Source organism: Panulirus ornatus, chromosome 64 (assembly GCF_036320965.1).
Source record: "Panulirus ornatus isolate Po-2019 chromosome 64, ASM3632096v1, whole genome shotgun sequence".
In the NCBI taxonomy this organism is placed as follows: domain Eukaryota; kingdom Metazoa; phylum Arthropoda; class Malacostraca; order Decapoda; family Palinuridae; genus Panulirus; species Panulirus ornatus.
The window spans coordinates 3015297-3042798 of NC_092287.1; the positions used below are offsets into that span (position 1 = coordinate 3015297).

At 37.5% G+C, this 27502-nt stretch overlaps 1 protein-coding gene across 5 annotated transcripts in view; it reads left to right on the forward strand.

Moving 5' to 3' along the window:
* The first annotated feature begins 16336 nt into the window (after nucleotides 1-16336).
* The window catches only part of LOC139746120 (lysine-specific demethylase 2A-like), a 94580-nt gene continuing 83414 nt past the window's right edge, over nucleotides 16337-27502 (forward strand). For 2 of the 5 annotated variants that reach the window (XM_071656973.1, XM_071656975.1), the window contains exons 1-2: nucleotides 16989-17105; nucleotides 22137-22281. In XM_071656973.1, the coding sequence (XP_071513074.1) occupies nucleotides 17052-17105; nucleotides 22137-22281 (199 nt within the window). In that variant the 5' untranslated portion in view covers nucleotides 16989-17051. The other 3 variants (XM_071656974.1, XM_071656976.1, XM_071656977.1) reach the window with 3 other exon arrangements.

A 27502-nucleotide genomic window follows, 5' to 3' on the forward strand; every position in this document is an offset into this window, starting at 1 on the left:
AATCACATTTTTTTTTTTTTTTCGTAAGGAACGTATTACGGGGTGAAACAGCATATTTTTTCCCTACGATAACTTTTTTCAGGACATGAAACACCTTTGAATGCGTTCGATAAAGATTTATACATACGTTACCGTAACGTTACCACGTGATTCTTTGTTATCCAGGACGAATATCAAGGTTTGTCCCTCGCCATCTTTAAACGGGTTCGGCTGAAATTATTTTAGCTGTAAGCCTTTCAGCTGCCGGGGTCTTGAAGGCCGTCAAGGTCAAGTTATAACCACCACCCGGAAAATCTTAAACATCTTCAGATGATAGATATATAAATCCGAAACCACATACATTATGTAAATGATAATTGTCCCATCTTTAGATTGATTTCATTTTTCAATAAGACGTAAAGTTCACGCAAATGTGAGTAGACTTGCTGAGTGAAAATTGGCGAGGTTACCTTAAAGTGGATTGCAACAATTTCTTTCGTGGGATTCACACTTAAAGCTGCACCAGAACCATGTAGCTTCCCGCCCTGGGAGGCGTACGATACCTTCATTTACGCAACTGGCAGTAGTCGGCATCTAATGGTCAGCAACTGCACTGTCGGACGCTCGATGTAATTCTTGACGCCATGACGTTTCATTTTTAACCTTGTCGGTATCTAGGGCTTCCAAATGCAATAAGAAATGCGTACGTCTACTAAGATGTCAAAATGATAGACCTGACTTGAGAGATTTCCGCAAAATATTACTGACGGTCGGACGGACTCTTTTTAAGTTGACCACTCAAACAGAGCGTCAGTAATACAACTTTCTGTCATCGGTAGGGAGGGAGAACTATGAAAAAAAGGAATGTTAAATTCCTTTGTAATGTAACTAATCTACCCAGAAATTAATCAGGCCTCTTGAGATTATACGATGGAGCGTCTAGAGCGTCATATCCATGCCTGAAATGAGTAATTTTTCTGTTGGGTGTGGGTGATGTCCATGTTCATCCTGGGGAAAGTATCAAGCGATCTCAGAGATTGATGGACAACTACATTTTCTGTATATTTTTTTGCTCAGCCATTTCTTCTATTATTCCTATTCCTAGTTACCATTAACTTACCAAACCTTACAACTAAGTTTCTAAGTAATTTCTTTATCCAGCATACGTTTCAAGTTAACACCAGATAACCATTAATTGTATTTATTTCTGCTATTGGCCATTGTTTACACTTTTGATTACTGGCGTGATAGCGTTTCCATATCGAGTCAGCTTCAAGTTAACTGTAGTACATGGTTCATGTATGACTGAGTACGCCCGAAGAGGAAAAATCGAGCAGTGAGAGGGGGTGGTGTTAGATAGTGTTGCTGTTGATCAACGGCGATGCTGTTGACTAGACATTGTCCCAGAGGCCACTTTACCGCAGATTAACGGTGATGCCGTTGAGTCGCTGTTGTTCATAGGGTTAGTCACTTACTAGTGGTTAACACTGATGCCTTTGGCTAGTCCTAAGGAAGACGAGAGAATCCGAAATCGGGAAGAACTGTAACACGCAGGGATTCTCCCAGTATAAAGTGGGCAGGGCCTCGAAGAGAGGGAAATTGTTGGGTGAGAATAGAATAGAAAACGGAAACCAGAGACCCTGATGTAACCTAACCAAACCAAGCCATACCTAACCTTTAGGCTAACCTAATGTGAATGAGCCTAAATTAGGAATATCAATGTATTTCCATAATATGTTAGGGATGATTTCCATAACGCACATTTCAAAACCACGCTAAACTTTAAAATGACTTTATGTATACAATGCATGATAACACAATGCTGTATTTCTCTCTTGTTTAGTATCTACCTCAATATGCAAAAATATGTTTCACCGAGTCTAAGTGTAGATAGAATTAATTTTAATGGTTGGATAACTATTTCCATTCACAAAGGTAATTGTATATATATATATATATATATATATATATATATATATATATATATATATATATATATATATATATATATATATATCCTCATAGGAAAGGAAAAGCTAAGATTACTAAATATTTTTTCACCACATTGTAACAATTAGATCACAGTTGCATCAGATTAGTATGTTCTAAATTTCTTTCATATGAAGGAAACTTCACAAGCGGCTGAAGAATTCTTGTGCATCGGACAAGATTAACTAAAAAAAATTCCTAATAACTGAAAAATAGATCTCAATGCTCATTCCGTTTTATCGGATCACATTTTGTGCACCAAAAATCTTTTAAAATCCAGGAATTTAATATATCGGCTTGATTTACTTTTTTTTTTCAGACTCCTGAGTTATATTTTTTTTAATGACCGTGACTATTTTTATTTTCATTCTCCGTCTTTTCTATAACCATAATCTCGTGAATAACTTGGTTTCACACACTAATTATTATTTTTTGTTTGAACTAATTTAGGAACTAGTATCATCTCTCCATGCATATTTTTATTCCAAATGATGTAACATTCTTATTAATCTTATTATTTGATGCTGCCTTAAACTTGATTTCATGGAATTCAGCAAGGCTAATGGTTGATGTCCAAATTTTAATGCCGTTAACTTAAACTTAAGACTGACTTAAGCGTTGAAGGGAGAACACCAGACCACAATTTAAGGGCACCAGAAAATGGTTTTTGGTAAATCAAAAATACTGATTAAAAATTCTGTTAATAATTCTGTACTTACCAGAGGTAATTTCTAGTGATTTTGTACTTTCAATAAGTCATTCCTGATAATTGTCACTAGGAGTGGTTATCTTTTAAATCTCACACGGGGTCATTCCTGCCTGAGAAGCCTATTCAAAGGATTATTTCTAATTAAACCTAATAAGATGCCTACCTGACAAGCCATTTAGAAAGTAATTCCTGTCCGTAGAGCTTATTTAAAGTATTATTGCTGCCACTCAAGAGTAGTGGAATATATTCTTCCTGCCTAACAATCCTCCTGTAGGATCATTTTAGACAAAAGTCTAGTTAGAGATAATTTCTGCCTAACAAGTCGTTACTGAATCATACACTTAACAGGCAAACTAAAGGATTATTCTTGCCTAGAAAGCCTAGTTGAAAGGTTTATTCCTACTTGACAATACTATTCAAGCACTATTTTTACTAAGAATCCAGTGCAAGATTGAATGCCGCCAGAGAATACAAGTTAATGGATCATTATTGAACAAGTAGCTTGGACAATTAATCATTTTGCTTAAGATGCCTACAATAGGGTCGTTAAATTATTGTACCTAATTAGCTTAGGAGCACGAAGCGTTAATGTCCCTAAAAGGCCTAGAAAAGATCATTGCTGATTATGGAATCTAGTTAAGGAAAGGATCATTATTGCCTACGAAACCTTGTCTTACTTATGCTGCCTAAGAAGCCCTCGGAAGGGATTATTGTTGCTTTTAAGATTTTTTTTTCGGGGGGGAGACCTTTTTCCGTTCCATCGTTAATACTGGACGACTTTTTAGTATATTTCAATCCTTTTTAAGCATGGTGAATAATTTGCCTTCCCTGTCTACATAAATCTTATCAACTTGTGACGCTAGAGGGTCACATGACTGACTTTCAGCAGTAATGATAAAGGCAGGATTATTTCCTCAAAAGCTGTTAAAGATTTTTTGATATAAACTCTACTATTTTGTGATGAACACAAAGAAGGGGAGTTCATTTCTTTAAGACTTTCTTATTACCAGATTTTCTCTTCATATTAGTTATGACTCATATGGTTTTCGAGTTATATAACACATAACAGATTTGATATTTATAGATAAGATGAAATTACAGCATATAACATAAAATCCACTGCTTAGAGTTAAAGCCAAGAGGATTTCTTAAGTGCGAGGGGCAGGGTTAAGGGTAAAAGTTACCTGATCTTTCAATGCATTTATTTATGATTTATTTAACATTTTCACTTGTCTGTTCTGTACTCTTTTTTTTTTTTAACTGGTTAGTATTCGCATAGTTTAGTTAATTTTTTCACTATTTTGTCTACCCCAAAACCACTAATGTACAATTTATGAGCACAAAAGAACCTCAAGCACATTAGAAAGACAGGAGCACGACAATACGACCCTCGAGCACGACGGCGAGACCCTTTGATTAATGATGGCCTGGCCTTTGACCTGACCCTAAGCGATCAGATTGATGATCAGGCCATCATATCCTAGGGTCGATCCTTTGTGCTCAAGGATCGTAACGTCGTGCTCAAGGTTCCTTTGTTCTAATAGGTTTAACAAAGACTTGAACATTGCTCAAAACTGGAACGCCTTCCGCTTGTTTACATAATAATTAGGACATACGCATTGAAGTATGTGAACATCTACGCAGTTAGATATGTGAACACTTACGAAAGGAAGAAAGGAGACGATTCGTAAATTACGTGTTACATAACCCGCTTTACGGATTAGTACGATCTTTGATTGAACCCATGAATTACGACAGTTTAAATAACGGAAAATTGTATTTCTGCGAATATATGTGAACATAGTTGGAGGAGGGAAATTCTACTGAAAAGTATTTAGGCTCAATTTGTGTGAATCACTGTGAAGGTGCAATGGCTCCAAGGGTTACTGTGGACGAAAACGGGCCCAGGTTTTCTGAGTTTAGCAACACAGTTAATCCTGCCCTGCTCCTATTTACACATCAAACTCAGATGCCGTCCCACCCCATCGTATTGAGAAGCACCTTCCCTCACATGATATACGCACGTTGTATAGAGTTATTAAATGAATGGCATCTACAGCAACTTTTCATACGAGTGGGCTGGCAAAGAAATAGTAATCGGCAACTATACAAACCTGGGCTATTCGAAGGTTCAAGTTTACCTCTGGTTGTTTTTCCCTCAGGATGAACAAGAACGAACTCCCATGTGACTCGCCTGGCAAAGCTCCAAGAAATATTAAACCTATAATCAAGCATTTGAGTGACATGGTGGCACGTGAAGTGGAGGTTAACGTAGATTGGGTTAGGGTTCCTTGGGATAGTTCAGCTGTTGATTTTAGATTGTAGGTAGAATTCTTCCATCGCCATCATGGGGTCAAAGCTTTCCATGTCTTTTTGTCATAGAAAGTATTATCATATGAAACCATAAATTCTGCATATACTTTTCTTCTTTCTTTAAAACTTCTTTCTACCAGATTGCAAACATCTGGTCTGTTTAGCCTTTACCCTACGTTAATCCACGTTGTTCTTTTCCACCAAACGTTTCGTATAATGCTTTAAGCGGAGTTCAACTTCAACCAAATACCAAACCAACTTTGCTAAGGAAATTGAACTATAGTGGAACAGTGAGAGTTGCTACTGCTGTATGCAGATGATGCTAGTCTTTTATCTCCTTGAGCACGACGCTCCAGCTTTTGGATAATATATGACCTCACACCTTAGTCAGGTCAAAGAACACACCACACTCATCAAGGGTCGTACAGTTGCTTATCACGTACCTTCGCGCTCATGGTGTCATCTGTGAAGCAGAGGAAGAATTTGCTGGAAAGGTAAATCACACTATGACTGCAAGAGGAATTGATTCTATATGAGGTCAAGCATGTGGAAGTGATGATCGGCAAGGATGGTTGTAGGGAAAGATGAAGATGAGACATACAAGGGGTAATTAGAACTGGGAATACATGTAAAGTTTAGGCCAACAGAAGAACTTAAGCGCAGGATGTGTCACATTCGTGATTGGCTGATTGCCTCAGTTGTGACATATGCGTTTGAGAAAATAAATTTCATAGGTCTGACAAGATGGATCCAAGAAATAAATAAAAGAATAGAGATGGATAATTTCTCTATACTTGAGATGCGTAGAAAAAAATAGTATGTTAAGGTGATATTTTGATAATCAGAAAACACTACAGGTCATGAATGAAAGCTTTTTAACCTGGCATGACCATATACAAGTTGTGTTAGTATGGATTGTAAGGTGAGAGGCACATCACAGGTGCTGCTGTATGTATGGAAGTGCTTACAACTAACAGGATCTCGCATGTTGACACTGGAACGATTCTTGTTTATGTTGTGTGTTGTGTTGTGTGTGGTGGTGGTGGTGGTGCTGTATGTGGTAGTGGTATTGTTTGTGGCGGTGGTGGTGCTGTGTGTTGTAGTGGTATTGTGTATGGTGGTGGTGGTGGGGCCGTGGATGGTGGTTTGTTGCGTAATCACCTAACTGTCCCGTATGTTAGAGGCAATTCTGCGCTAATGTAGATCCATCTCTTGAAGTTCGCTGTCGTGCATTTTTTTCTTTTTTTAACTTTCGTGTATTGTCAGTATTCACAGTTCATTGAGTTTCATTTCTATTCACCTACAACTCTTATGCTATTATAATACTTCCTTACATATTTCCGGATAAGGTTTCTTGCTTAACTTCCAGTACTGGCTTTCGGTTGCTTTGCCTTGGCTTCTTTCGAAGCACTTAACTGTTGACATCATCCGAGAATTCTGAGCGCGTTCGTCTATTACATCTAAAGAAGACTAATAAGATTATTATTTACGAGCCTTCTTAATAGACGTAATACACGAAAACGCTCAGGATTCTCGTTTTAGTAGTGTTTATGCATTCACAAAGTCACGAGTTTGTTGTGATTTTATGCATATATATATATATATATATATATATATATATATATATATATATATATATATATATATATATATATATATTGTGATAAATGTCATTTTCACACAAGATGTAGCGAATACAAAGCCAGCGGAACCCGTCGGGTGTAAATCACTTTGGCCTGTCTCTAGTGAAGCATCCTGCTCGCCAGTACCCCAGCCCGTGGGTTTCCTCCGATTATATCCGGTTGAGACTGGATCCCGACACCGAGAGACGTGGTAGCCAATAATATATGACTCAAGCCGGCTGTTACCAGGCTGCATCTCTAATGGAATAATGTAGCAGTGTGAGAGAAGTAACTAGAAATACTGATTTTGCTGAAAATAGTGCCATCAGCGATCGAAATGCTAATTCTGTATCATCATTACTAGAAGCGAGAGTCAAAGGGTAACTGAGAACAAGCACATGGCTGTGGTATTCGAAGAGATTCTTGCAATCCAAAATGTTGATGATGTTGTTTGTTATACTGATGGAAACGTCCATCAAATGAGGAGTGGAATGTTATTTGTGTCACTGGGAAATGGGTCTTGGAATAAGAAAATGTGGTAGAGTGCTTGATGGAGTTTCCACGAGTAGAATGTGCGGCGAGGCTCCATCAAAACAGGTAGAGCTGGACGGGGTTGTTGACGAGGTGCCGAAGAACTGAAAAAAAAAAAAAATATGTACACGAATCCTGAAGACACTGTATTGATAATCTGTGACTTTAGAATTGAAAGTGTGCTCACCATCTTATGGTGTTCAAGAAGACTGCAATGCATTATACGCAAGCTTTCACTGTCAATGTGTTTTATGGCAAGTTGTAGTTGAAGCCTATCAACAACCAGTGCCAGTAAGGACGTAGTCACCTTAAGATATAACCCTCAGGTGTTTAAGATAAAACCCAAGACCTTACACAGTCTCACGAACGCTCGTTCCTCTCCACAGCCATCCACACAACGATCATGACTTCATACGAACGTTGCGCGAGATATCGGTTTAAATATGAATTTGTCATTCTGACGTTTATCGCTATTCAATTACTGGTCAATAAGTTCTTTTTTTTTCAATTCATTACATAAAATTTGCTTTGATTATTCTCTGCCGCCAAACATCTTTGTGTCTAGGATTAATCATATTTCATCAGTTCTTGAGTGAATGCTAATGAGTAATAATTGAGCATTGTATATTCATCATCGCGAAATCAATCGCCTATCGACGGATGACCCGGGCTGAATAACAGGATCTAATACTTTCCTACTTCCCTGATCTTTTCTTCACCACACCCCATAACAATCCTCTAATAAACCCTTGCCAAATTCTCCAACTACCCACAACCCATCTGTCCAGTCAACAGTATATATATATATATATATATATATATATATATATATATATATATATATATATATATATATATATATATATATATACCTGGCCATGCGAAAATCAACTTTTTTTTGTTGTTGCAGAAATGTATATTTAAACCTGTACGACCAGATACACCGTCGAGAGCCATGAAACCCAAGAACACACACACACATTAACTTGTCCATATCCATTATATCCTGTTAATGACCAATGGGCAATATATACCCACTATATCCTATTAATGAGCACTGGGCAGTCTACGTCCATTATATCCTGTTAATGACCACTGGGCAGTCTTTGCTCACTATAACCCACACAATGCATGGGCATGTCGTGAATGGTGCTTACATAATCAGTTTTCTGTCGCTACAACATAAGAGGATTTAAACTGTGTATGAGAAGCACCGAAGTTTTGATAGGTTTAGGTAAACAGTAATTACAGCAGCAAGTATTACGAGTGTCTTGCTTTATGAGGTGTTGGCAAAGTGTGTGTGTGTGTGTGTAAAGATTCGCCAAGACTTAGGCTTGAATCCCACGTAAAAGACCACTTACAACTACCACTTACAACAGCATGACGCTGTGGAAGGATAACAACAGCGCCATTACGAGCGAGTGAAGGACTTGGTGGATAGGTTTCCTGTTCAAAGATCGTATGGCCTGGTTGGGAGTTCATGAAGCATCCCCTAAACCCACACAGTACGAATCTACACGGGCAAAGACTGGGAGATAATAACAAGACAAATGGCAGTTTAACGAGAGCAGACATTGTGCGTCAATCAATAAGAGGGAGTTGCTGTTTCCTGATTGGCTGTTGTAGCGTCTGGCGTCTGTAACTTTGATTTCCATAATTTTATTACCAATGAGTAAAATAGAATTTTGACTTTCTTATTCAAGAAAATAAAACGTGACTTTTTTTTTCCCCCTACATGAAGTTCTAGCTACAGCTGTGGTTGCTCTGGTGACAAAATGTCAGAGCATGTTTAGAATTAAGATCTACGTATTTACTCATGTTTAATCCTAATAAAAGAGTTGTCCTCCCTATATTCTACGTTCCCGTTTACCTGCCCTATTTTCTCTTTTATCCTGCCAGCTTTTTGGTGGTTTTGCAAGTCGTAGGGTGGTGAGTCATAGGTACTAAATGTGCTCAATGCTGACCGTTTTCTAGTGCTGAATTTTCCTATTTCTGTCGCTTTGTTTCACAACAAAGAAGGCTTACCCGTGCCAGATTCTAGTGTTCAGATCATGTGGAATGGTTTAGTCCAACAGTAATAAGAATAAAGATCATATATATATATATATATATATATATATATATATATATATATATATATATATATATATATATATATATATCGGTCATAGGATTTATGATAATAGCAAAATCACCATCACAGGCACTACAAATAACAATTACTACTTGAACATCGTCCATTGTATATTACACACACATATCCACCTAAGTGCATACGATCATAAAGTTACACACGGACCGCCCTGTGCCAGTACTGGCACCCTGAGCACACAAACCCGACCTGTGCCAGTAATGGCACACCCGACCAATGTTGGTAATAGTCGAAAGTGGGCTGTCATTTACAAGAGCTCATGCCAAGCATAGTCTTTGAGAATGTTTACACACACACACACACACACACACATACATGTAAATAATGATCATACTTATTATTCTCATTATACACACATGCAAATAATGATCACACTCATTATTCCCATTATACACGCAAATAATGATCACACATTACTCCCATTATACACACACTCATGCAATGATCACACTCATTATTCCCATTATACACGCAAATAATGATCACACATTACTCCCATTATACACACATGCAAATAATAATCACACTCATTATTCCCATTATACACACAAATAATGACCACTAATTATTCCCATTATACACATGCAATTAATGATCACACATTACTCTCATTTTACACACATGCAAATAATGATCACACTCTTTATTCCCATTATAACATTTCTCGGAATGATTATCACACACTTGTGGAGGTAGTTTTTACAGTTCCTTTCATGTGTTGGTGTGAGTTCACATATTAACTGAATAGAGAAAAGGTTAGTAGAGGGAGATTCTGCAGTAGTTGTATTAGGCAGACTTCAAAGGTCATATGAGTGAGCCCTGGTAACCTTCAGAGAAGGGCCAGGTCACAGGGCCAACATGATGGATTTCCAGTTATTCTTTTTTCGGAAAAGGATTGAGATGACAGTTATTATCATCATTTGTTTTATAACAAATTATTATTATTATTATAATTATTATTATTATTATTATTATTATTATTATTATTATTATTATTATTATATTATTATTATTGTTGTTGTAGTAGTATTTTATGCGAAGTGAAGTTGCCATTGTACAAAGGCAAAGGGGATAAGAGTGAGTGCTCAAATTACAGAGGTATAAGTTTGTTGAGTATTCCTGGTAAATTATATGGGAGGGTATTGATTGAGAGGGTGAAAGCATGTACAGAGCATCAGATTGGGGAAGAGCAGTGTGGTTTCAGAAGTGGTAGAGGATGTGTGGATCAGGTGTTTGCTTTGAAGAATGTATGTGAGAAATACTTAGAAAAGCAAATGGATTTGTATGTAGCATTTATGGATCTGGAGAAGGCATATGATAGAGTTGATAGAGATGCTCTGTGGAAGGTATTAAGAATATATGGTGTGGGAGGCAAGTTGTTAGAAGCAGTGAAAAGTTTTTATCGAGGATGTAAGGCATGTGTACGTGTAGGAAGAGAGGAAAGTGATTGGTTCTCAGTGAATGTAGGTTTGCGGCAGGGGTGTGTGATGTCTCCATGGTTGTTTAATTTGTTTATGGATGGGGTTGTTAGGGAGGTGAATGCGAGTTTTGGAAAGAGGGGCAAGTATGAAGTCTGTTGGGGATGAGAGAGCTTGGGAAGTGAGTCAGTTGTTGTTCGCTGATGATACAGCGCTGGTGGCTGATTCATGTGAGAAACTGCAGAAGCTGGTGACTGAGTTTGGTAAAGTGTGTGAAAGAAGAAAGTTACGAGTAAATGTGAATAAGAGCAAGGTTATTAGGTACAGTAGGGTTGAGGGTCAAGTCAATTGGGAGGTGAGTTTGAATGGAGAAAAACTGGAGGAAGTGAAGTGTTTTAGATATCTGGGAGTGGATCTGGCAGCGGATGGAACCATGGAAACGGAAGTGGATCATAGGGTGGGGGAGGGGGCGAAAATTCTGGGAGCCTTGAAGAATGTGTGGAAGTCGAGAACATTATCTCGGAAAGCAAAAATGAGTATTTTTGAAGGAATAGTGGTTCCAACAATGTTGTATGGTTGCGAGGCGTGGGCTATGGATAGAGTTGTGCGCAGGAGGATGGATGTGCTGGAAATGAGATGTTTGAGGACAATGTGTGGTGTGAGGTGGTTTGATCGAGTAAGTAACGTAAGGGTAAGAGAAATGTGTGGAAATAAAAAGAGCGTGGTTGAGAGAGCAGAAGAGGGTGTTTTGAAATGGTTTGGGCACATGGAGAGAATGAGTGAGGAAAGATTGACCAAGAGGATATATGTGTCGGAGGTGGAGGGAACGAGGAGAAGAGGGAGACCAAATTGGAGGTGGAAAGATGGAGTGAAAAAGATTTTGTGTGATCGGGGCCTGAACATGCAGGAGGGTGAAAGGAGGGCAAGGAATAGAGTGAATTGGAGCGATGTGGTATACCGGGGTTGACGTGCTGTCAGTGGATTGAATCGGGGCATGTGAAGCGTCTGGGGTAAACCATGGAAAGCTGTGTAGGTATGTATATTTTGCGTGTGTGGACGTATGTATATACATGTGTATGGGGGTGGGTTGGGCCATTTCTTTCGTCTGTTTCCTTGCGCTACCTCGCAAACGCGGGAGACAGCGACAAACAAAAAAAAAAAAAAATAATAATAATTCATTTGAGATTTAATGAACGAGAAGAAAGGAATTACTTCTAACAGCATATTAAAGAACACTGAAAAGGGTGGTCTTATTCCATCAATGGTATTGCAATCAAAACTTCATATTTTCCTTAAAATCGTTATTCAATTTTAAGCTCCTTACATATGTACCGTTCTAATTTCACACACGCACACACACACATATCTATCTGTCTATCTATCTATCTATCTATCTATCTATCTATCTATCTATATATATATATATATATATATATATATATATATATATATATATATATATATATATATAACAAGAATGCAAGACCTGCTATGAAATAAACTTGCTCTCTTTCCAAAGTAAAGTACTTCTATAAGAGCTTCTTATATAATTAACACCAGTAACAGAAGATGAGCTAAGGAAAAGCCAGCTGGCTTTAGATATGGAAAATATTCAGTTGAACAGATTTTAGCACTCAGAAATATAACTAGAAATGAGAGTAAAGAATATGCAAGAAATATATTTCTTAATTCACTTGACCTGGAAGCCTATGCACCATGGCAGAAATTTTCGTCCAGTGAGAGAATACCACAGTACACTGTTAAAGAATATTGAATGTTGAACGAATTGTTTCAGGACATATGATACATTAATGGGAAGATGAAGCGCCTTAAACATGCAATGAGAGCATGTATGTTCTTGGAAATGAACACCTCTGGAAGATAACATTTTTATATCCTGCTGAGTTATAATTTGACGTTGATGGGCTTAGTGGCTGTAACGGTAGAAAAGTCCAAATAACTAACCAACCATAGAGTGTCATGAATTAGAATGCAGTGATAATATGATGTTAATAGCCTTTGGCCTATTGACTAACTTGTCAGTCCCTTCCTCTCACGTATAACATGTACGACCTTATCCGACCGTATTTGCATGCATGTAATGGGATCAACATATTAAAACCCAGATGTTTTTGGGTTAAGTTGCTAAACTATTTTTTCTTATAAAGGGAACTTAGCTAGGCTACGATGTTTTTTGTACGCAATTTAAAATTAGTTTTTAGGTATTTTTATGTAAGCTAGGTCGTTAGTTTTATGATTAGGTTAGGTTGGTTTTATGAGGAAGGTCAGGTTAGTTTTATGATTAGGGTAGGTTGGTTTTATGTGCTAAGTCAGGTTAGTTTTATGATTACAGCAGGTTGGTAGTATGCAACCTAGGCTAGGTTAGTTTAAATGTAACTAGGTTAGTTTTTTATATAAACTCAGCTAGGGTGTTTTTTTTTTTCTATTAACCTAACAGGATTTTAGGTTTTTTGAAAACCGGACAAACTTGGTTTTATAAACCTCTAGGTTAGAATTATAACTTAACTCAAACTTGGTTTTTATGAATCTCCAGGTTGGAATTATAACTTAAACACAAACTTGGTTTTCATAAATATAACTTACACTTGCTTATCGTAGGGAATGCTAGGCTAGTAAACTGTATTATAACTTAACACAACCTTGGTTTTCATGAATTTAACTTACACTTGCTTATCGTAGGGAATGCTAGGCTAGTAAAGTATCTTATGCAGTAGGGAAGGTTAGTATTAGACTAGTATAGTACAGTCCAGGTAGCATTCAAAAACTTTTGGGGAAGCCTCATTCGGTCCACTTCATGTGTGAAATATTTCTGAATTAATGATAATCCACTCGTCGATAACCATCAAATTGATTAACACAAATCTAAAAAAAAAAAAATCTGATACAAATAGAGTAAGGTTGGCAGTGTTCCCTCACCTGTGTTGTTGAGTTTTTTCCTGAAGCAATTGCCGTGCTAAGCTGGTAAGGTAGATAGTTAAGGATTTAGGTTATGTAGGTAATATAGAAGTGTTGACAAATATCCTTTTTAAAGAAGGCAGTTAATGCTGAGAAAATGAAAACTGAAGTTATGGTTATAGATTTTGTGGAATTTGTAAAGCGATAGAACATATGGTTTATTCAGTATTTTTAGCATGAAAAAACTATAATCTATTTATAGATATTTATATATTCCGGCTTCCTTTAAAATACATTCAAAAAGAATTTTGATTTTACAGATTTACACTTTTTTCTCTTCCATTCAAAAATTCATGCATCTGTTTACACATTACCATGAGTGTATATTTTTATAATACTTATATTCCTTCCATTATTATCATATACTTCATACCTCACTTCCTGAAACTGTCTTAATTTAGGCTGAATTTAAAAATCTGATTGATAACATGCGATGGAAATATTGTACAGGACATAGGTTAGGGGCAGAGCCAGAGACAGCCTCTAACAATCTAAAAACATCCATGAAAGAGACAGATAGTTAGGAGGAGGAGAATGGGGACAGTTGTAATACCTTAAGTTTTACCGCATGAAGCATGACCTTGAGCTCTAACAGAGAGAGAATTTTGATTTTAGGAGCAGCTTATATGCTCAATATAAATTGGGATGATTTTATTTGATATGAAGGTATAAGAATACTGAGATAGTTCTCAGTTGTTACAACAACAAAAGAAAAACTAAAACTAAGATTGACTACGTGTACATAAGGGAGGCAAGTAGACAAATAAGGGTTTGTAAAAGTGAAAACGTGTTGCCAGAAGACCAATAACAAGATCAAAGGGGAAGAAAATCGCCTAGGAAAACCTATTACCAATGAAAATTAGCATGATAGTGACAGACATCTTATCCCTGGACAGAAACGGGTAGCGATCTGCTGTAGAGGCTTGAGAATATATATATATATATATATATATATATATATATATATATATATATATATATATATATATATATATATACAGAACCTTCACTTCATCGTGAAGAGATGTTTGCAACAATCCCCAGTGGAAAGAGAAAATAAAAATGGTGAGTACTTTCGCTTAATACATTCTCAGCCAGAGGATGTATTAGACTGAAAGTACTCATAGTTTTTATTTTCTTTCCAGTGGTGATTGTTGCATATATATATATATATATATATATATATATATATATATATATATATTTTTTTTTTTTTTTTTTTTTCTTTTTTTTTCTTGCTTTGTCGCTGTCACCCGCGTTTGCGAGGTATATATATATATATATATATATATATATATATATATATATATATATATATATATATATATATCCGTCCATCACAATTGTTGTTATGTTAAACAGTAGGCTTGAAAAGGAGAAAATTAGGAAATGAGTTTTATCTCAAAGGATAACGCATATGCAGATGGATAAAAATGTAAAAAAAGTACATGAATTAAATTCAATAAGCTAGGTATATCATAGTTGCATGCAACAACTTTATACAAAGTAACAGTAGTATTTAGCAGATTAGGTATGGTGCTCAGTAATTGAAACACTAAAGGAGGTGCCTTACAGCTATCTGCACTGCATAAGATGTATAACCAGAATGTAATTGCCGTCTTCACGAAATTGATCGAAGCTTATACTTGTAATGCAAGGCAATTGGAGAATTTCTTTTGGAATTACCTTGAGAAATATGAACTAAATCAGTATGACTATGCATAATGAAAAAATCTAATTAGTAGAAAATAAGAATATTTTATGCATGTTAAACTGACTTATTTTACTTAAATTTCGTAAGAATATTTTTTTTGTTTCATTCTTATTCCAACGCACGCCACATTGATTTGTTAGGTTGGGCTTTTAAGCCTATCAACTGCCAGGGTCATGAAGGCCGTTAACGTAAGCTACATTCACCAAACGAGAAATCTTTAACACCATCCTCGGGTGTTAAAGATAATTCTTCAACCACATGTACTTTCACTTTCTTTGTAGTCCATTACCTCTTGATCTAATAAAAGAGTATAAAATAATTTCTTATTTTCACAGAATTTTATGTCAGAATCTCCTAATAATGAATGATTTAATATCATTTCATATAATGAACGATTTTAAGATATATTTCTAAAATTATGGTAATTCCTATGAAAAAATATTTGTATATCCATAAGTGATCACGACCGGCTTCTGATTAAAAGTAGCGGTAAAGCCTGACTGATTCTTGTGATGCTCTGGTGATCTCTTCAGGATGCAAGGTAACCCCTGTAGTGGCCAGGATAACGGAACGACTGAACTAGTCGTCCCGTCGTCGATAACGACTGTGTCTCATTTTCTCCTGCGTGAGATGTCAACACAACCTTGAACTAGAATAAATCCATGAGTTCACAATTGTAACTTTTATACATTTTTATTCTTATATCTCTTGACTCCTGCTGTTTTTCATGCATGCCATTACGAGTGCTTATTTTTACTTGAATACCACGAGTGAATTTTGAGAATATATCATAATCATGACGAGTATAAATAGCATTTGATTACCTTATCTGCTGGGCGGTGTTTGGACCGCACGTTCCATAGTTCCTCAGTCGCCAAGAAAGTGTATTTACACGTTTTCTCAGTTTCCTTAAGGTGTATCCAGCATCATACATGTGCTGGGCGATTTTTCTTTTGACTTACAGTGTTGGCTTTTGTATTTCCGTGGAATTACCGTCATTCATCACGCCAGAAACTATAGTTCATTGTGAGTCAGTGCGGCCATGGTAGTGTGAAACATCGCAAGTGTGTGTGGATCATCATAAGGATGCATTTGGTAAATATAATATACAGTATTCTCTCAACCAATACAATATTCACTAGGAGTACAATTGTGTACATAGACATATGTACTAGCGTGTAGGTGAAGGAGGAGGGAGGCGAATTGAATTACATTGAGAAGCGGGTTGGTGCCAGTTTTCCCGGGAAAGCATTTAATATAGAATTAATGACAACGCATGAATGATAATTACCCACAAACAAGCACAACTTACAGCCAAGCAGATGAGTAATTCTGATTCGGACCCAGAAAATCAATATACAGTATTGCCTACGTGACTAAGAAGGACCTCTAAATGGCATTGGCAAACAATGTTCCGTGCATTTTCAGTAGATTACAAATAATGGTCGGAATCAAATATCCTTCGCCCTCATAGCGGGAAGACTGGCAAATTGATTCACAATCGTAGATTTCCAATGGACGAGATATCATTATAGGATAAATCAATTTGTATTCAGCGCGCACTAAGAAAAATACCGTAGCCCGTGAGATTCAGGCGGTCGGCGGCCAAGACCGGCATCAGGTCCGTGAAGGTTAGGTAGTTGTAAACATGGCGTCGCGATCGACAGGCGGGGGAACCATCCTCGCATCGGGAATTAGAACGGTATGTGGAATTAACATCCTGTCCTCCTCAGGGAGCCGGCATAATCCCAGCCGTCTGCCTTAGAGGGCTTTCGATGGGGTCAGGAGCGGGGGAAAGTTTCGAAAATGGGACGATAAGAGCGGTGTCGGCGTGAGCGAGACAGGATTGAGAGCCTTTGTCAAGTGAGCAGTGGCGGTGTGGGCGATGCTCCTCATTCTCCTCTCCTCTCTCCTCACTTTCACTCGTCCTTAACAGTAACACTCGTCACTTACACCGGACACAGATTTCTTCCCGAGGTTCAGATGGTGCTACCGTCTTGAAACACAACAAAAAATGAAAAATTCGTATTAAGCGTTATATGTAGGGTCTTTAAATGTCTAGGCGTAACAGTGTTGATCTTCGTACAGTACACAACAGGAAAACTTCTCAGAAAGTATCCAAAAAGAACTCAATCGATAGGACAGTTTTCAGGGCTATGGGCACTTCAAAGTCCCCTTTGCATTTATTGCAGTCTGGCACTAGATTCAGTAAGGAAGTGCATTTAAAGTACAAGTTATTAAAGGTCTCCCCGCCCAAGTTGTAGTTTAGCCCCTCCACGAATCGGTGTTGAATATTACATGCATTCGTTCTGCATAGTAGATTATTGTGTGGAAAATACGTTAGGTTGAAGAGCAGTTTTATATATATATATATATATATATATATATATATAGAGAGAGAGAGAGAGAGAGAGAGAGAGAGATATTCATCATACAATACATAGTCAGCATGAATGGTATTTGAAGGGAGAGGCAGGGAGCGAGACTTTTTATTTACATCACCTTCAGGAACAGCTGATTAAAAAAGTTTCAACCGGAGGAGATGTTACCATTGGCCTTTATGAGAAACAGCTGTCCAGTGTTGCATGTATGGCAAGTTTTATTCTCATTAATTGTGGGGGAGGTCTTCAAAGAGTGTATAGAGCATGTTCATGGTTGGGATCCCTATTGTTATCAAGAGGCAGCATCTTGAAGTAGTCTGACACTTCTGTTAACCCCCATTGCTGCAAACTAGTATGATACGAGAGGATATGTTCTAACCTTTCCTCTAGCTGGTTTTCAGTTTCCGACTGCTTGAGTTCCTTCTTTACTTTCCTCTTGGAGGTTTTCAGCCTCCTACTGCTTGAGTTCCTTTTTCCCTTTCATCTTGCTGATTTTCAGCCTCCAGCTGCATGAGTTCCCTCTTCCCATTCTTCTTGGAGGTTTTCAGCTTTCAACAGCATGAGTTCCTTCTGTTTTTTCTTGGAGGTTTTCAGCCTCCTGCTGCATGAATTCCTTCTCTTTCTTCATGGAGGTTTTCTGCCTCCTGCACAAGTTCCTTCTTTCCTTTCCTCATGGAGGTTTTCATCCTTCTACACATGAGTTCCTTCCTTTCCTCGTGGATGTTTTCAGCCTCCATATGCATGAGTTCCTCATCAAGTCCTCAGAATGTGACTCCAGCACCTCAGTCACATCTTCCTCAATTTTTTTTTAAAGCCAGCATTAAATGTGTCGTGCTCATGAAAAAGCAATGCCTTCCTAGGGAGGGATGTATTTATACAGATGATACTGCAATCCTCAGCTGGAGATTGATATGGTTGTATATATATTTACGATAATTTCAGCTACTAGTTGAGGCTGTTATAGGTTCTGTTGATATTTTACAAGTGAATTACCTATTTGTACACCTAACTATTATCAGAGGAATACAAATACATAATTTCTCAAGGAACAGAAGACTGGGTCCTAACAAGGATTTTTGTAATAGTGGATGAGTTCTGAAACTCAAAAATAATTGTGGTAAGCAGTGCTCAAGAGATGGGGGCCCACAAGTGTAAAACTCTGTCCCCATACAGGACAGATGGGGAATTGAAGATAGGTAATTACGTACTTAAGTTTCACCCAGCTGTGACCCTCTCAGCACATTAACATCCAAAAGTATCTCTCACACGCATGTCAATTAACACAATCTAATAATGCCCTTTGACCATCTCTCCTACTCACATATGTATACTTATGTATCTCCTTTTAAACCATGCATTCCCAATCACCAGTCTTTTTTCAACACGACTTCACAAGCTCTTCACCATATATATATGTATATATATGTATATATGAAGGTGGAATCGTTCTTCAGTAGGAGTTCATACAATTTTATTTAACGTAATTTTTCTATACATGTGGCACGACATGTTTCGTGGAGACAATCCACCTCATTAGGTGCCAGTACTTAATAGAGTTATTTAAATCCCAACATTGCACTTGGTTACCACTAAGCAACAACAATATTTCTAGGCCATGCACTCTGTCTGATCGTAATCATTGTAAGGGAAAGTGATTAAGGAGGTTCAGGTGGTGGGGTTGACCTGGGTTGCTGGGTGTATCATGAACAACTTTTTTTCTTTTCGTGTTTTGTCAATTCTCTCATAGTCTTGTTTTGTCATTTCTCTCATAATCATCAGAAGAAATATCCTCACTTGGCCCCCTTCTCTGTTCCTTCTTTCGAAAATTTAAAGCTGAAGCCGATGATACAGCTCTAGTGGCTGATTTGTGTGAGAAACTGCTGAGGTTGGTGACCGAGTTTGGAAAAGTGTGTTAGATGAGAAGTTGAGAGGAAATGTGATTAAGAGCAAGATTATTAGGTTTAGTAGGGTTGAGGGATAAGTTAATTCGGATGTAAGTTTGAATGGAGAAAAATTGGAGGAAGTGAAGTGTTTTAGATGTCTGGGAGTGGACTTAGGATTGAATGAAACCATGGAAGTGGAAGTGAGTCACAGGGTGGTGGAGGGGGTGAAGGTTCTAGGAGTGATGAAGAATGTGTGGAAGGAGAGAATGTTATCTCGGGGAGCAAAAGTGAGTATGTTGGAAGGAATACTAGTTCCAACAATGTTATGTGGTTGTGAGGCATGAGTTATAGATAGGGTTATAAGGAGAAGGGTGGATGTGTTGGAAATGAAATGTATGAGGACTATGTGGTGTGAGTTAGTTTGATCGAGTAAGTAATGAAAAGGTGAGAGGGATGTGTGAAAGTAAAAATGGTATGGTTGAGAGAGCAGAAGAGGGTGTGTTGATATGGTTTGGACATATGGAGAGAATGAGTGAGGCAATATTGACAGAGAAGGTATATGAGTCAGAGGTGGAGGGAACAAGGAGACGCGGGAGACCAAATTGGAGGTGGAAGGATGGAGTGAAAAAGATTTTGAGCGATTGGGGCCTGAACATACAAGGAGGGTGAGAGCTTTGTAAGGAATAGAGTGAATTGGAATGATGTGGTATACTGGGGTCGACATGCTATCAGTGGACTGAACCAGGGCATGTAAAGTGTCTGGGGTAAACCATGGAAAGGCCTGTGGGACCTGGATGTGGATTGGGAGCTATGGTTTCGGCACATTACACATGCCAGCTAGAGATGGAGAGTGAATGAATGTGGCCTTTTTTGTCTGTTTTCTTGGTGCTACATTGCTGACGCTGGGGATAGCAATGCTGGTTCCTGTGGGGTGGGGTAGCAACAGGAATGAGTGAAGTATACAATGGGAGGAGGTTTTCTCTAATGCACATAGAATTAAATACAACAGCATATTTAGTTTTTAATCTTTCTATGGTCTCTGATTTCCTAAGTATTATCTACCATTACATAGGTGCTCAAACACCAGTTAGCTGTAATTCTCCATTTATTACATTCAAGCTTTCGCCTATACAGAGACATCATCAGGAATCCACAAAAGAGAAAATTGTCACAAGACTTGGATATATGGAAAACAGAAACAAAATATGTATATATTTAAACACTCTATCAAGTACTGTCACATTATATTGATGTTAACCATCCACAGGTACATGATAATCAGGGAATGTAACCACTTGGCCATGATGGTACAAAAGTTTCCCATCTCAGACTGTCTTGCTGCCACTCGTAACCTATTGGGTTAAGTGAGACTCAAATACTCTCAGGCCTCAGAAACACAAGGTCAATTCCCTTGCCACCACAATGATATCTTTAAACCAATTTGATGGGAATAATAGTGATATCTGTAAACTTCTACCATGTATGATCACAAGAAATCAATGTCACCCCAGGATTTAAGACTATGTATACCATATATTTTTTCTGTTTGTCATTTCCTGCTTTAATAAGGTAGCACCAGAATGAAGAGAAGGCCTCATTTGTTCATGTCCATTCTTTATCTCTCATTTACAATACTTCCCTCCTAACCCCCTTAGGAGTCCCTTCTATCCTTATGAGGCTCCTCTGCACATGGAAGGTGGGAACATGTACTGGATAGGAGCACAGGACATGAATTGTTGTGATGATGTGTTTGTGTCCCTATGTAGTAAGTGCTTGCTGTCTTCTTTATGGTAGTTGCGTCTTAGGCACAACGAGTCTTGGGATGTGTTGAAACTTTGTGTAGTGATGGAGATGTCCAGAGCGTAAGCAGGAGAGTATGACTCGTATTTATTAGGGGAGTGTGGTTTCTCACTTGTCTTTGTCTGGTGGTTTGGAATTTCAGATTGAGTTGGGAAGTTGGTTGTTTAGTACTTACCATTTCATTGTGTATGTGACATTTTTGTATTTGCTGAGGGTGAGGGGATCTGTGTTTACTGAAATATGAGGCAGGTTGGCTTTTTATTTCTATCTGGGTGGTGGTGGTTACTTACTGTATGGTAATAGCGGTTGGTTTGTTAGGTCTAAGTGGCATGCTTGATTTTATGACCGGTCACACTGTAGGTTATTAGCATATGCATGCTATTGCTTTGTAATATGTTAGCATTAGATAATGCCAAATTAAACCAGCTGCTCCTTATTCTTTATTTAGTATCATTTTGCTGTGTTTTTCTTATTTGGTTTTATGGAACAAAATGAGAGATATAACTGGGGACTGCCTGTTCTGTATGACTCTTTGAATTTAGATGATGAATTTAGTCTTGGAAAGTCATGCTGCTTTTTTTTTTTTTTGTAGCCTTCATCTTCAGATAAATTTGGGTGATTTATGGATTTTTTTTTTTTTTTTTTACTCAAAATACTTCTTTATTTCAGCGTGAGCGGAAGGAACGTAAATTATACAGTGACGACTGGGCTCTAGGAGATGAGGAAATCGAAGGTCACCACACATTTGATCTTGAACAAAAGATGAAGTCAGACGAATTTAATTCTTGTTTTGTTAAAGACATGACGGGTGTAGGTAAGTTCTGGTGCCAGTGAAATTCTGAATGCCTTTTTACATTTTACATAATACATATAATATGTTTGATGAATTTGTCATGCTGCATGGATTTTTCAGAGTATTCTTATGGGTCACTTATTGACTTCAGTCCCAATAAAGAATGTGAAAGTTTTTCAGTTTGCTTGGGAAAAATCTTAGCGAGAGAATGCGATGTTAAACAGTGATTTTCCAGTTTTACTTAGGGAAAAACCCTAGCTGGAGAATGTGATGAAACAATATGATCTGTAGTTTATCATTAAGATATGGTATGGTGTACATGAAATTAAAAAATAACAGAATTTTGTAAATTTTATACCAAGTTTTTGAAAATTCCCAGTGATCCAAATTTTGTCATTAATTTTTCCGTGCCTAAAAGTTGGGGCCCTTTCCCAAAATACCCTGATAAATCCATGGTATGTATTTCTTTATACATTGCATGGGATCTTTTATAACAATGCATTTCATATGGTCTTGTTGGTAGTCTTTCACATATTGAACAAATGGTTGGAAACCAGTAAGCATTTTCTATGGGTTTGTATGTGTCAGGAATAGGAGGAAATAGGGTTGTTTTCTCACTTCATATTGACATAATGTTTCTAAGATTCAATAGCAAGTGAAGACATTGATACAGCTTTTTGCTGTTATATGGAGGCATTGACCTAAAAGTTTCATGATGCATCTCATACTCTTACATCAGCTGAACTCATGTTATTTGTTAAGTATGGTTTGAATGCATAGATTACTTATGCTCAGGCACATTCATTTCAATAGCCACAAAAAGTTGTATAAAAAGGAGAGTCATGTTGAGAAGAACCAGTATATCAGGACTATCAACTGTACAACCAGTAAATGATATCAAACAGCTTGAACAAAGTGACGTCTTCTTTTTTGAGTGAATCAATACAGAATTATCTGTTAAGAATCAAGACAACCAATCAGATACTATATTGTCGTTGAAGCTATCACTAATCTCTCTTTGTAACCTGTATACTGAGAACAGCATGTCACCATGACTCACTCTTCTTATTCTGAATGAAAATACCTTTTTTCCTGTGTTTTTATGAAACTGGGAAATAATTCATTAGCAGTTAGGATTTTAAAAAATTTCTTCTCTGTACATAAAGGCAGTAAAGAGGCATCCATTACCAGTGGCTACAGGACAGTACCTTCTTGTTCCAGGACCCTTTTCTTGTTCAGAAATGCAGGAATATTGTAATTTTCTACTTGTACTGTACAGGGAGGGAGTTTAACATTCAAGGGGCCCCATCTCTGAAACATTCTCTATTACCACGCAACTTGTTCAATCTTTGTACAGGGTCTTCATTAACCATATCCTCAGTCGTTGTATTCAATTTTTCCACCAACTATGATACTGTAAAGTATTTTACATCTTTCTTAGCAAGTTTCTTGCTTAATTTCATGGTATGTCTCAAGGTTGCTCTAGCCATACATCTCTTGAAGAATGTTTTCTGTCCATGTCTTCAGTTTGCTTTAAAAGCTTAAAGGTTGTAATCAGATCACTCCTCTCTCTTCTGTCTTCCAAGGTGGGCAAATTTAAAGCCTCTAATCTTTTTCCTTTTCCATAACTTTGCTTTCTTAATTCTGGTACTATACCAACATGGTTGCCATGTGTGTTAGTCTATGTGCAGGACAGTTGAGAAGGTTTTTAGTGTCTTCGAGTGAGGAATTTGATTAACTGCTGGGCTAAAGATGGACATACCTGAAAGCACAGTATTCTCAGCAGTGTTTTGTAGATGAGATTCTTGGGCCTTGACTGAAAAAGAATGGTGGAGGATGGACTTGTTGGTAGTGAAATGCTTGTGGATGATACATGGTGTGAGGCAGATTGTGTAAGGAATGTCAGTGTATATACTCCATTGCACATGTATCCCCTCAGAGCACTTGATATGCAGCAACCATTTGGACACAAAAACTGAAAGAAGTCGCATAAAACGTCATGATCCAAGCAAAGGCACCCAACAAACAGTGGTATGAAAACACAACCCCATCCTTGGACAGGTCAACTCTGTCATTCCAAAGAATTCCCCATTCACACAAAGCACCTCTGAACTTAACTACAGTGGTATCAATATCAAACACGCTCAGCCTGCTGAGAGCAAAACATACACCCCTCATCTAAGAAACCAAATTTACTGCAGATCCATCTTCCTTTCTTTCTATATCTACAGAAATTTAATCCTTTTGTTGCGTAGTTGGTTTTTACCTCCCTTTCCAGTATACAGGAGGGACATTATAACAGCCTTTTTTTTTCCCAGTTTATGGATGTGTGCATTTTTCTTCAAAGAGCAAACATGATATGCATTCCCTAATCAAAGGCCTTCTTGGATGAAAGGAAAATATGAGAGTAAAAGAACGTAGATATTGATCATGTCTCTGCAGGTTTTTGTAGACCTGGTTCCTTAGGTAAAGAGGTAGAAACAGGTAAAGGGGAAAAATTTTACACCTTAGCTATTTTGTGGAAGAGGTGGGATCATAAGAGCAGTAACATCATGGCATATAGAAAGAGATGGATTAAGAAAGGTGATGCCAGGAGAATTAATGAAATGGAAGACTTGGAGGAAAAACCACCCCAGATGTGTGTGTGCTCCTCCATCCAAGATGTGAAACATCATCTTACAAGAAAATGATTACATCGCCCTTAAAACATCTCCAGCTTTTGGGAAGCTTACTCTATTGTGTTGATTATTTGGACTTTCTATATACCATGTTTGTTATTGAAGTGCTGAAATGTGGTGTATTGAAATTGAATTAGGGAAACTAGTGCCTTGTGAAATGAGATATAAGGAGGAAATGTATTTTAACAATATTAGATTTAACAAGGTTTCATATCAGTTATGAAGTTTTGCACAGTTCTGAATTGAGAAAGGACTTGTGTTCTGTATGAGAAATAGAATGCGTAGTAGATGTAGAGGGAACGTGAGTTATGTGTAAAGTGGGATCATCAGCGTAATAGTGCATAAGGTCAAAAATTGAAGAAAAAGTAAAAGGGAGAAGAAAAAGAGTAGGTGATGGGACAAAACCCTGAGGAATGCCATTGTTGATGAGATAAGAGGGGAAAGTTACTCTATTATTGATTACTGAAAAGCTATTATTAAGTACTGCAAAGGCATGGCCAGAGAGGAAGCACTGCATTAGGAAATAAAGTGAAGCAGAGAATCCGGAGGTAGGAAGACTAGAAAGCAAAGACTTATGCCACACCCTATCAAATGCTTTGAAAAGGTAGACCACCTTAAAAGTTTCACTAAAATCCCTGGTAGAGGAGGATTAGAGGTGTAATATTGGAGAGAAAATCATGAGTTGACCAAGCACTGCAAAATCTTTGTTGATCTGAAAGAAGGTAATGGGAATGTGATTAATTTATAACGTGAGAGTTAAATACAGTTTCAGAGACTTTGCAGATATCAGAAGAGAGAGAAATGGGCTGATAGAGGGGTCAGAGCATTCTTATCTCTTGGGCTAGGCTGCCTCACATCATACTTTCAAGAGATAGAAAGAATAGATTTTTATACAGGCAAAATAGGTGAGTAAGGATCAGAGAACTTGGAAGACCTAGTGAGAGGAAAATACAGGAGATGGGATAGGATTAGAGGGAGAAGATTAGGGTGAAGGATTAACTAGTTGAATTAGAGGAAAAGAATGTACCAAAAAGATCTGCTTTATCAGTTGGAGAGTTTTCTAAAGATTTATCTGATGAAGGGTAAGAAAAAATCATTTGGAGTCTTATCAGCACACTTTGATAATAATGTGTGCTTGATTTTTACAAAGAACAGCTTTATGGTGATTTCAAGGAGAAAATAAAGTGGAGTGAGATTCATTTGAAGGGAAGAATTTTATGACTTGGTGCTCTCTTCATGATGCTGAAGCCATCAGAACAGGAGTGGTCAAATCATGATTAGGGGAAGAAAGATTTAGCAGATGATGGAGTGTAGGACTCCATCTCAGCCAGCGTAACCTCGGCACATTGGAGGTATCATAGACCAGTGTAGCTGTACTTGTTTTAGAGAAAGTCAGTAGAAAAGCTCTGCAGGGATGACTGCTAAGTTCTTTCAAGCCAGAGTTAACATTTTGAGGGTTGGGACATATGGTGGGAATGCCCGAGTAGAATTTATGGAAATAAGAGTGTGGGCAGAGGACCCAATGGGGGCAGAAACATTGTACTTTAGTGGAATGGCTCAGAAGTAAAATAAAAAAAATAGTTGGAAGAGATATCATGATGGTTGGGAACTTGTGTTGGATATTAGTTTATCTGTTCTACGTCATAAAGAAAGGAAAAAGAAAAGGCCTCAGTTCTGCTGAGATTGTTCCTAGTATAGTCTGACTAATCCTCCATATAGAAGATTTGAAGTATTTGGGTGTGAAGAGAGCAGTACTTTGGGGCAGATCAAATAGTTGTATGTAGTTGAGGAATGGTGTGGGAGAAATACATGAAACATTAAAGCACAGTTTTAGAGGATGGAGATGCTTTAAGCCAAATGACATTTAAAGTTAAGAAACTCATGTTTTACGAGGCAGGCAGTGGGAGTTTTTCTTTTACAGGACGCACAACCACCACCCTTGGAGTGGAAATTATCTTATGGGTTAAAGTCAGAGATCTCTTAGTGTAGAGGGAAGTAATATAAGATATATAAAGTATAAAAAAAGCTATTTTATGTATATGTAGACAATCATTCCTCATGGAGGAAAAGCATAGTTGAATAGACTGGCCAATTTTAAGTACAGGTACACAGAAAAATTCAGAAAAATTGTATATGACTAGCAAGTAGGTAGCTCCAGTGACTTGTCCTCTTTTTGACTTTCCATCCATGGTCAGCTAGTAGAACCTACAAGGCACTCAGAATTCAACATTTTATGGAAGACTAGATTTGTAGATTGATACCAATAGCACCTTGATAAGTAAGTGTTTTGATGCCAATAGCACTCTTGATAGGTAAGTGTCATTTGACGCTCATATCACTGAAAGGGTTAATACATAAGATGTTTAAATGTGTATGTGCCATGTAACACTGCTTGAATGTGATTACTATCAAGACTTATGCTCTAGATTGCATTGGTCTATTGGGTACTAAAGATTTCATGGTAGTTTCAGCTACAGAGATGACTCTATTATGTAAACTGGGAGTGGCCTAACAGTATATTGGCTTAGGTTAAGATGATATGACATTCTCATTGTTGTATTGTG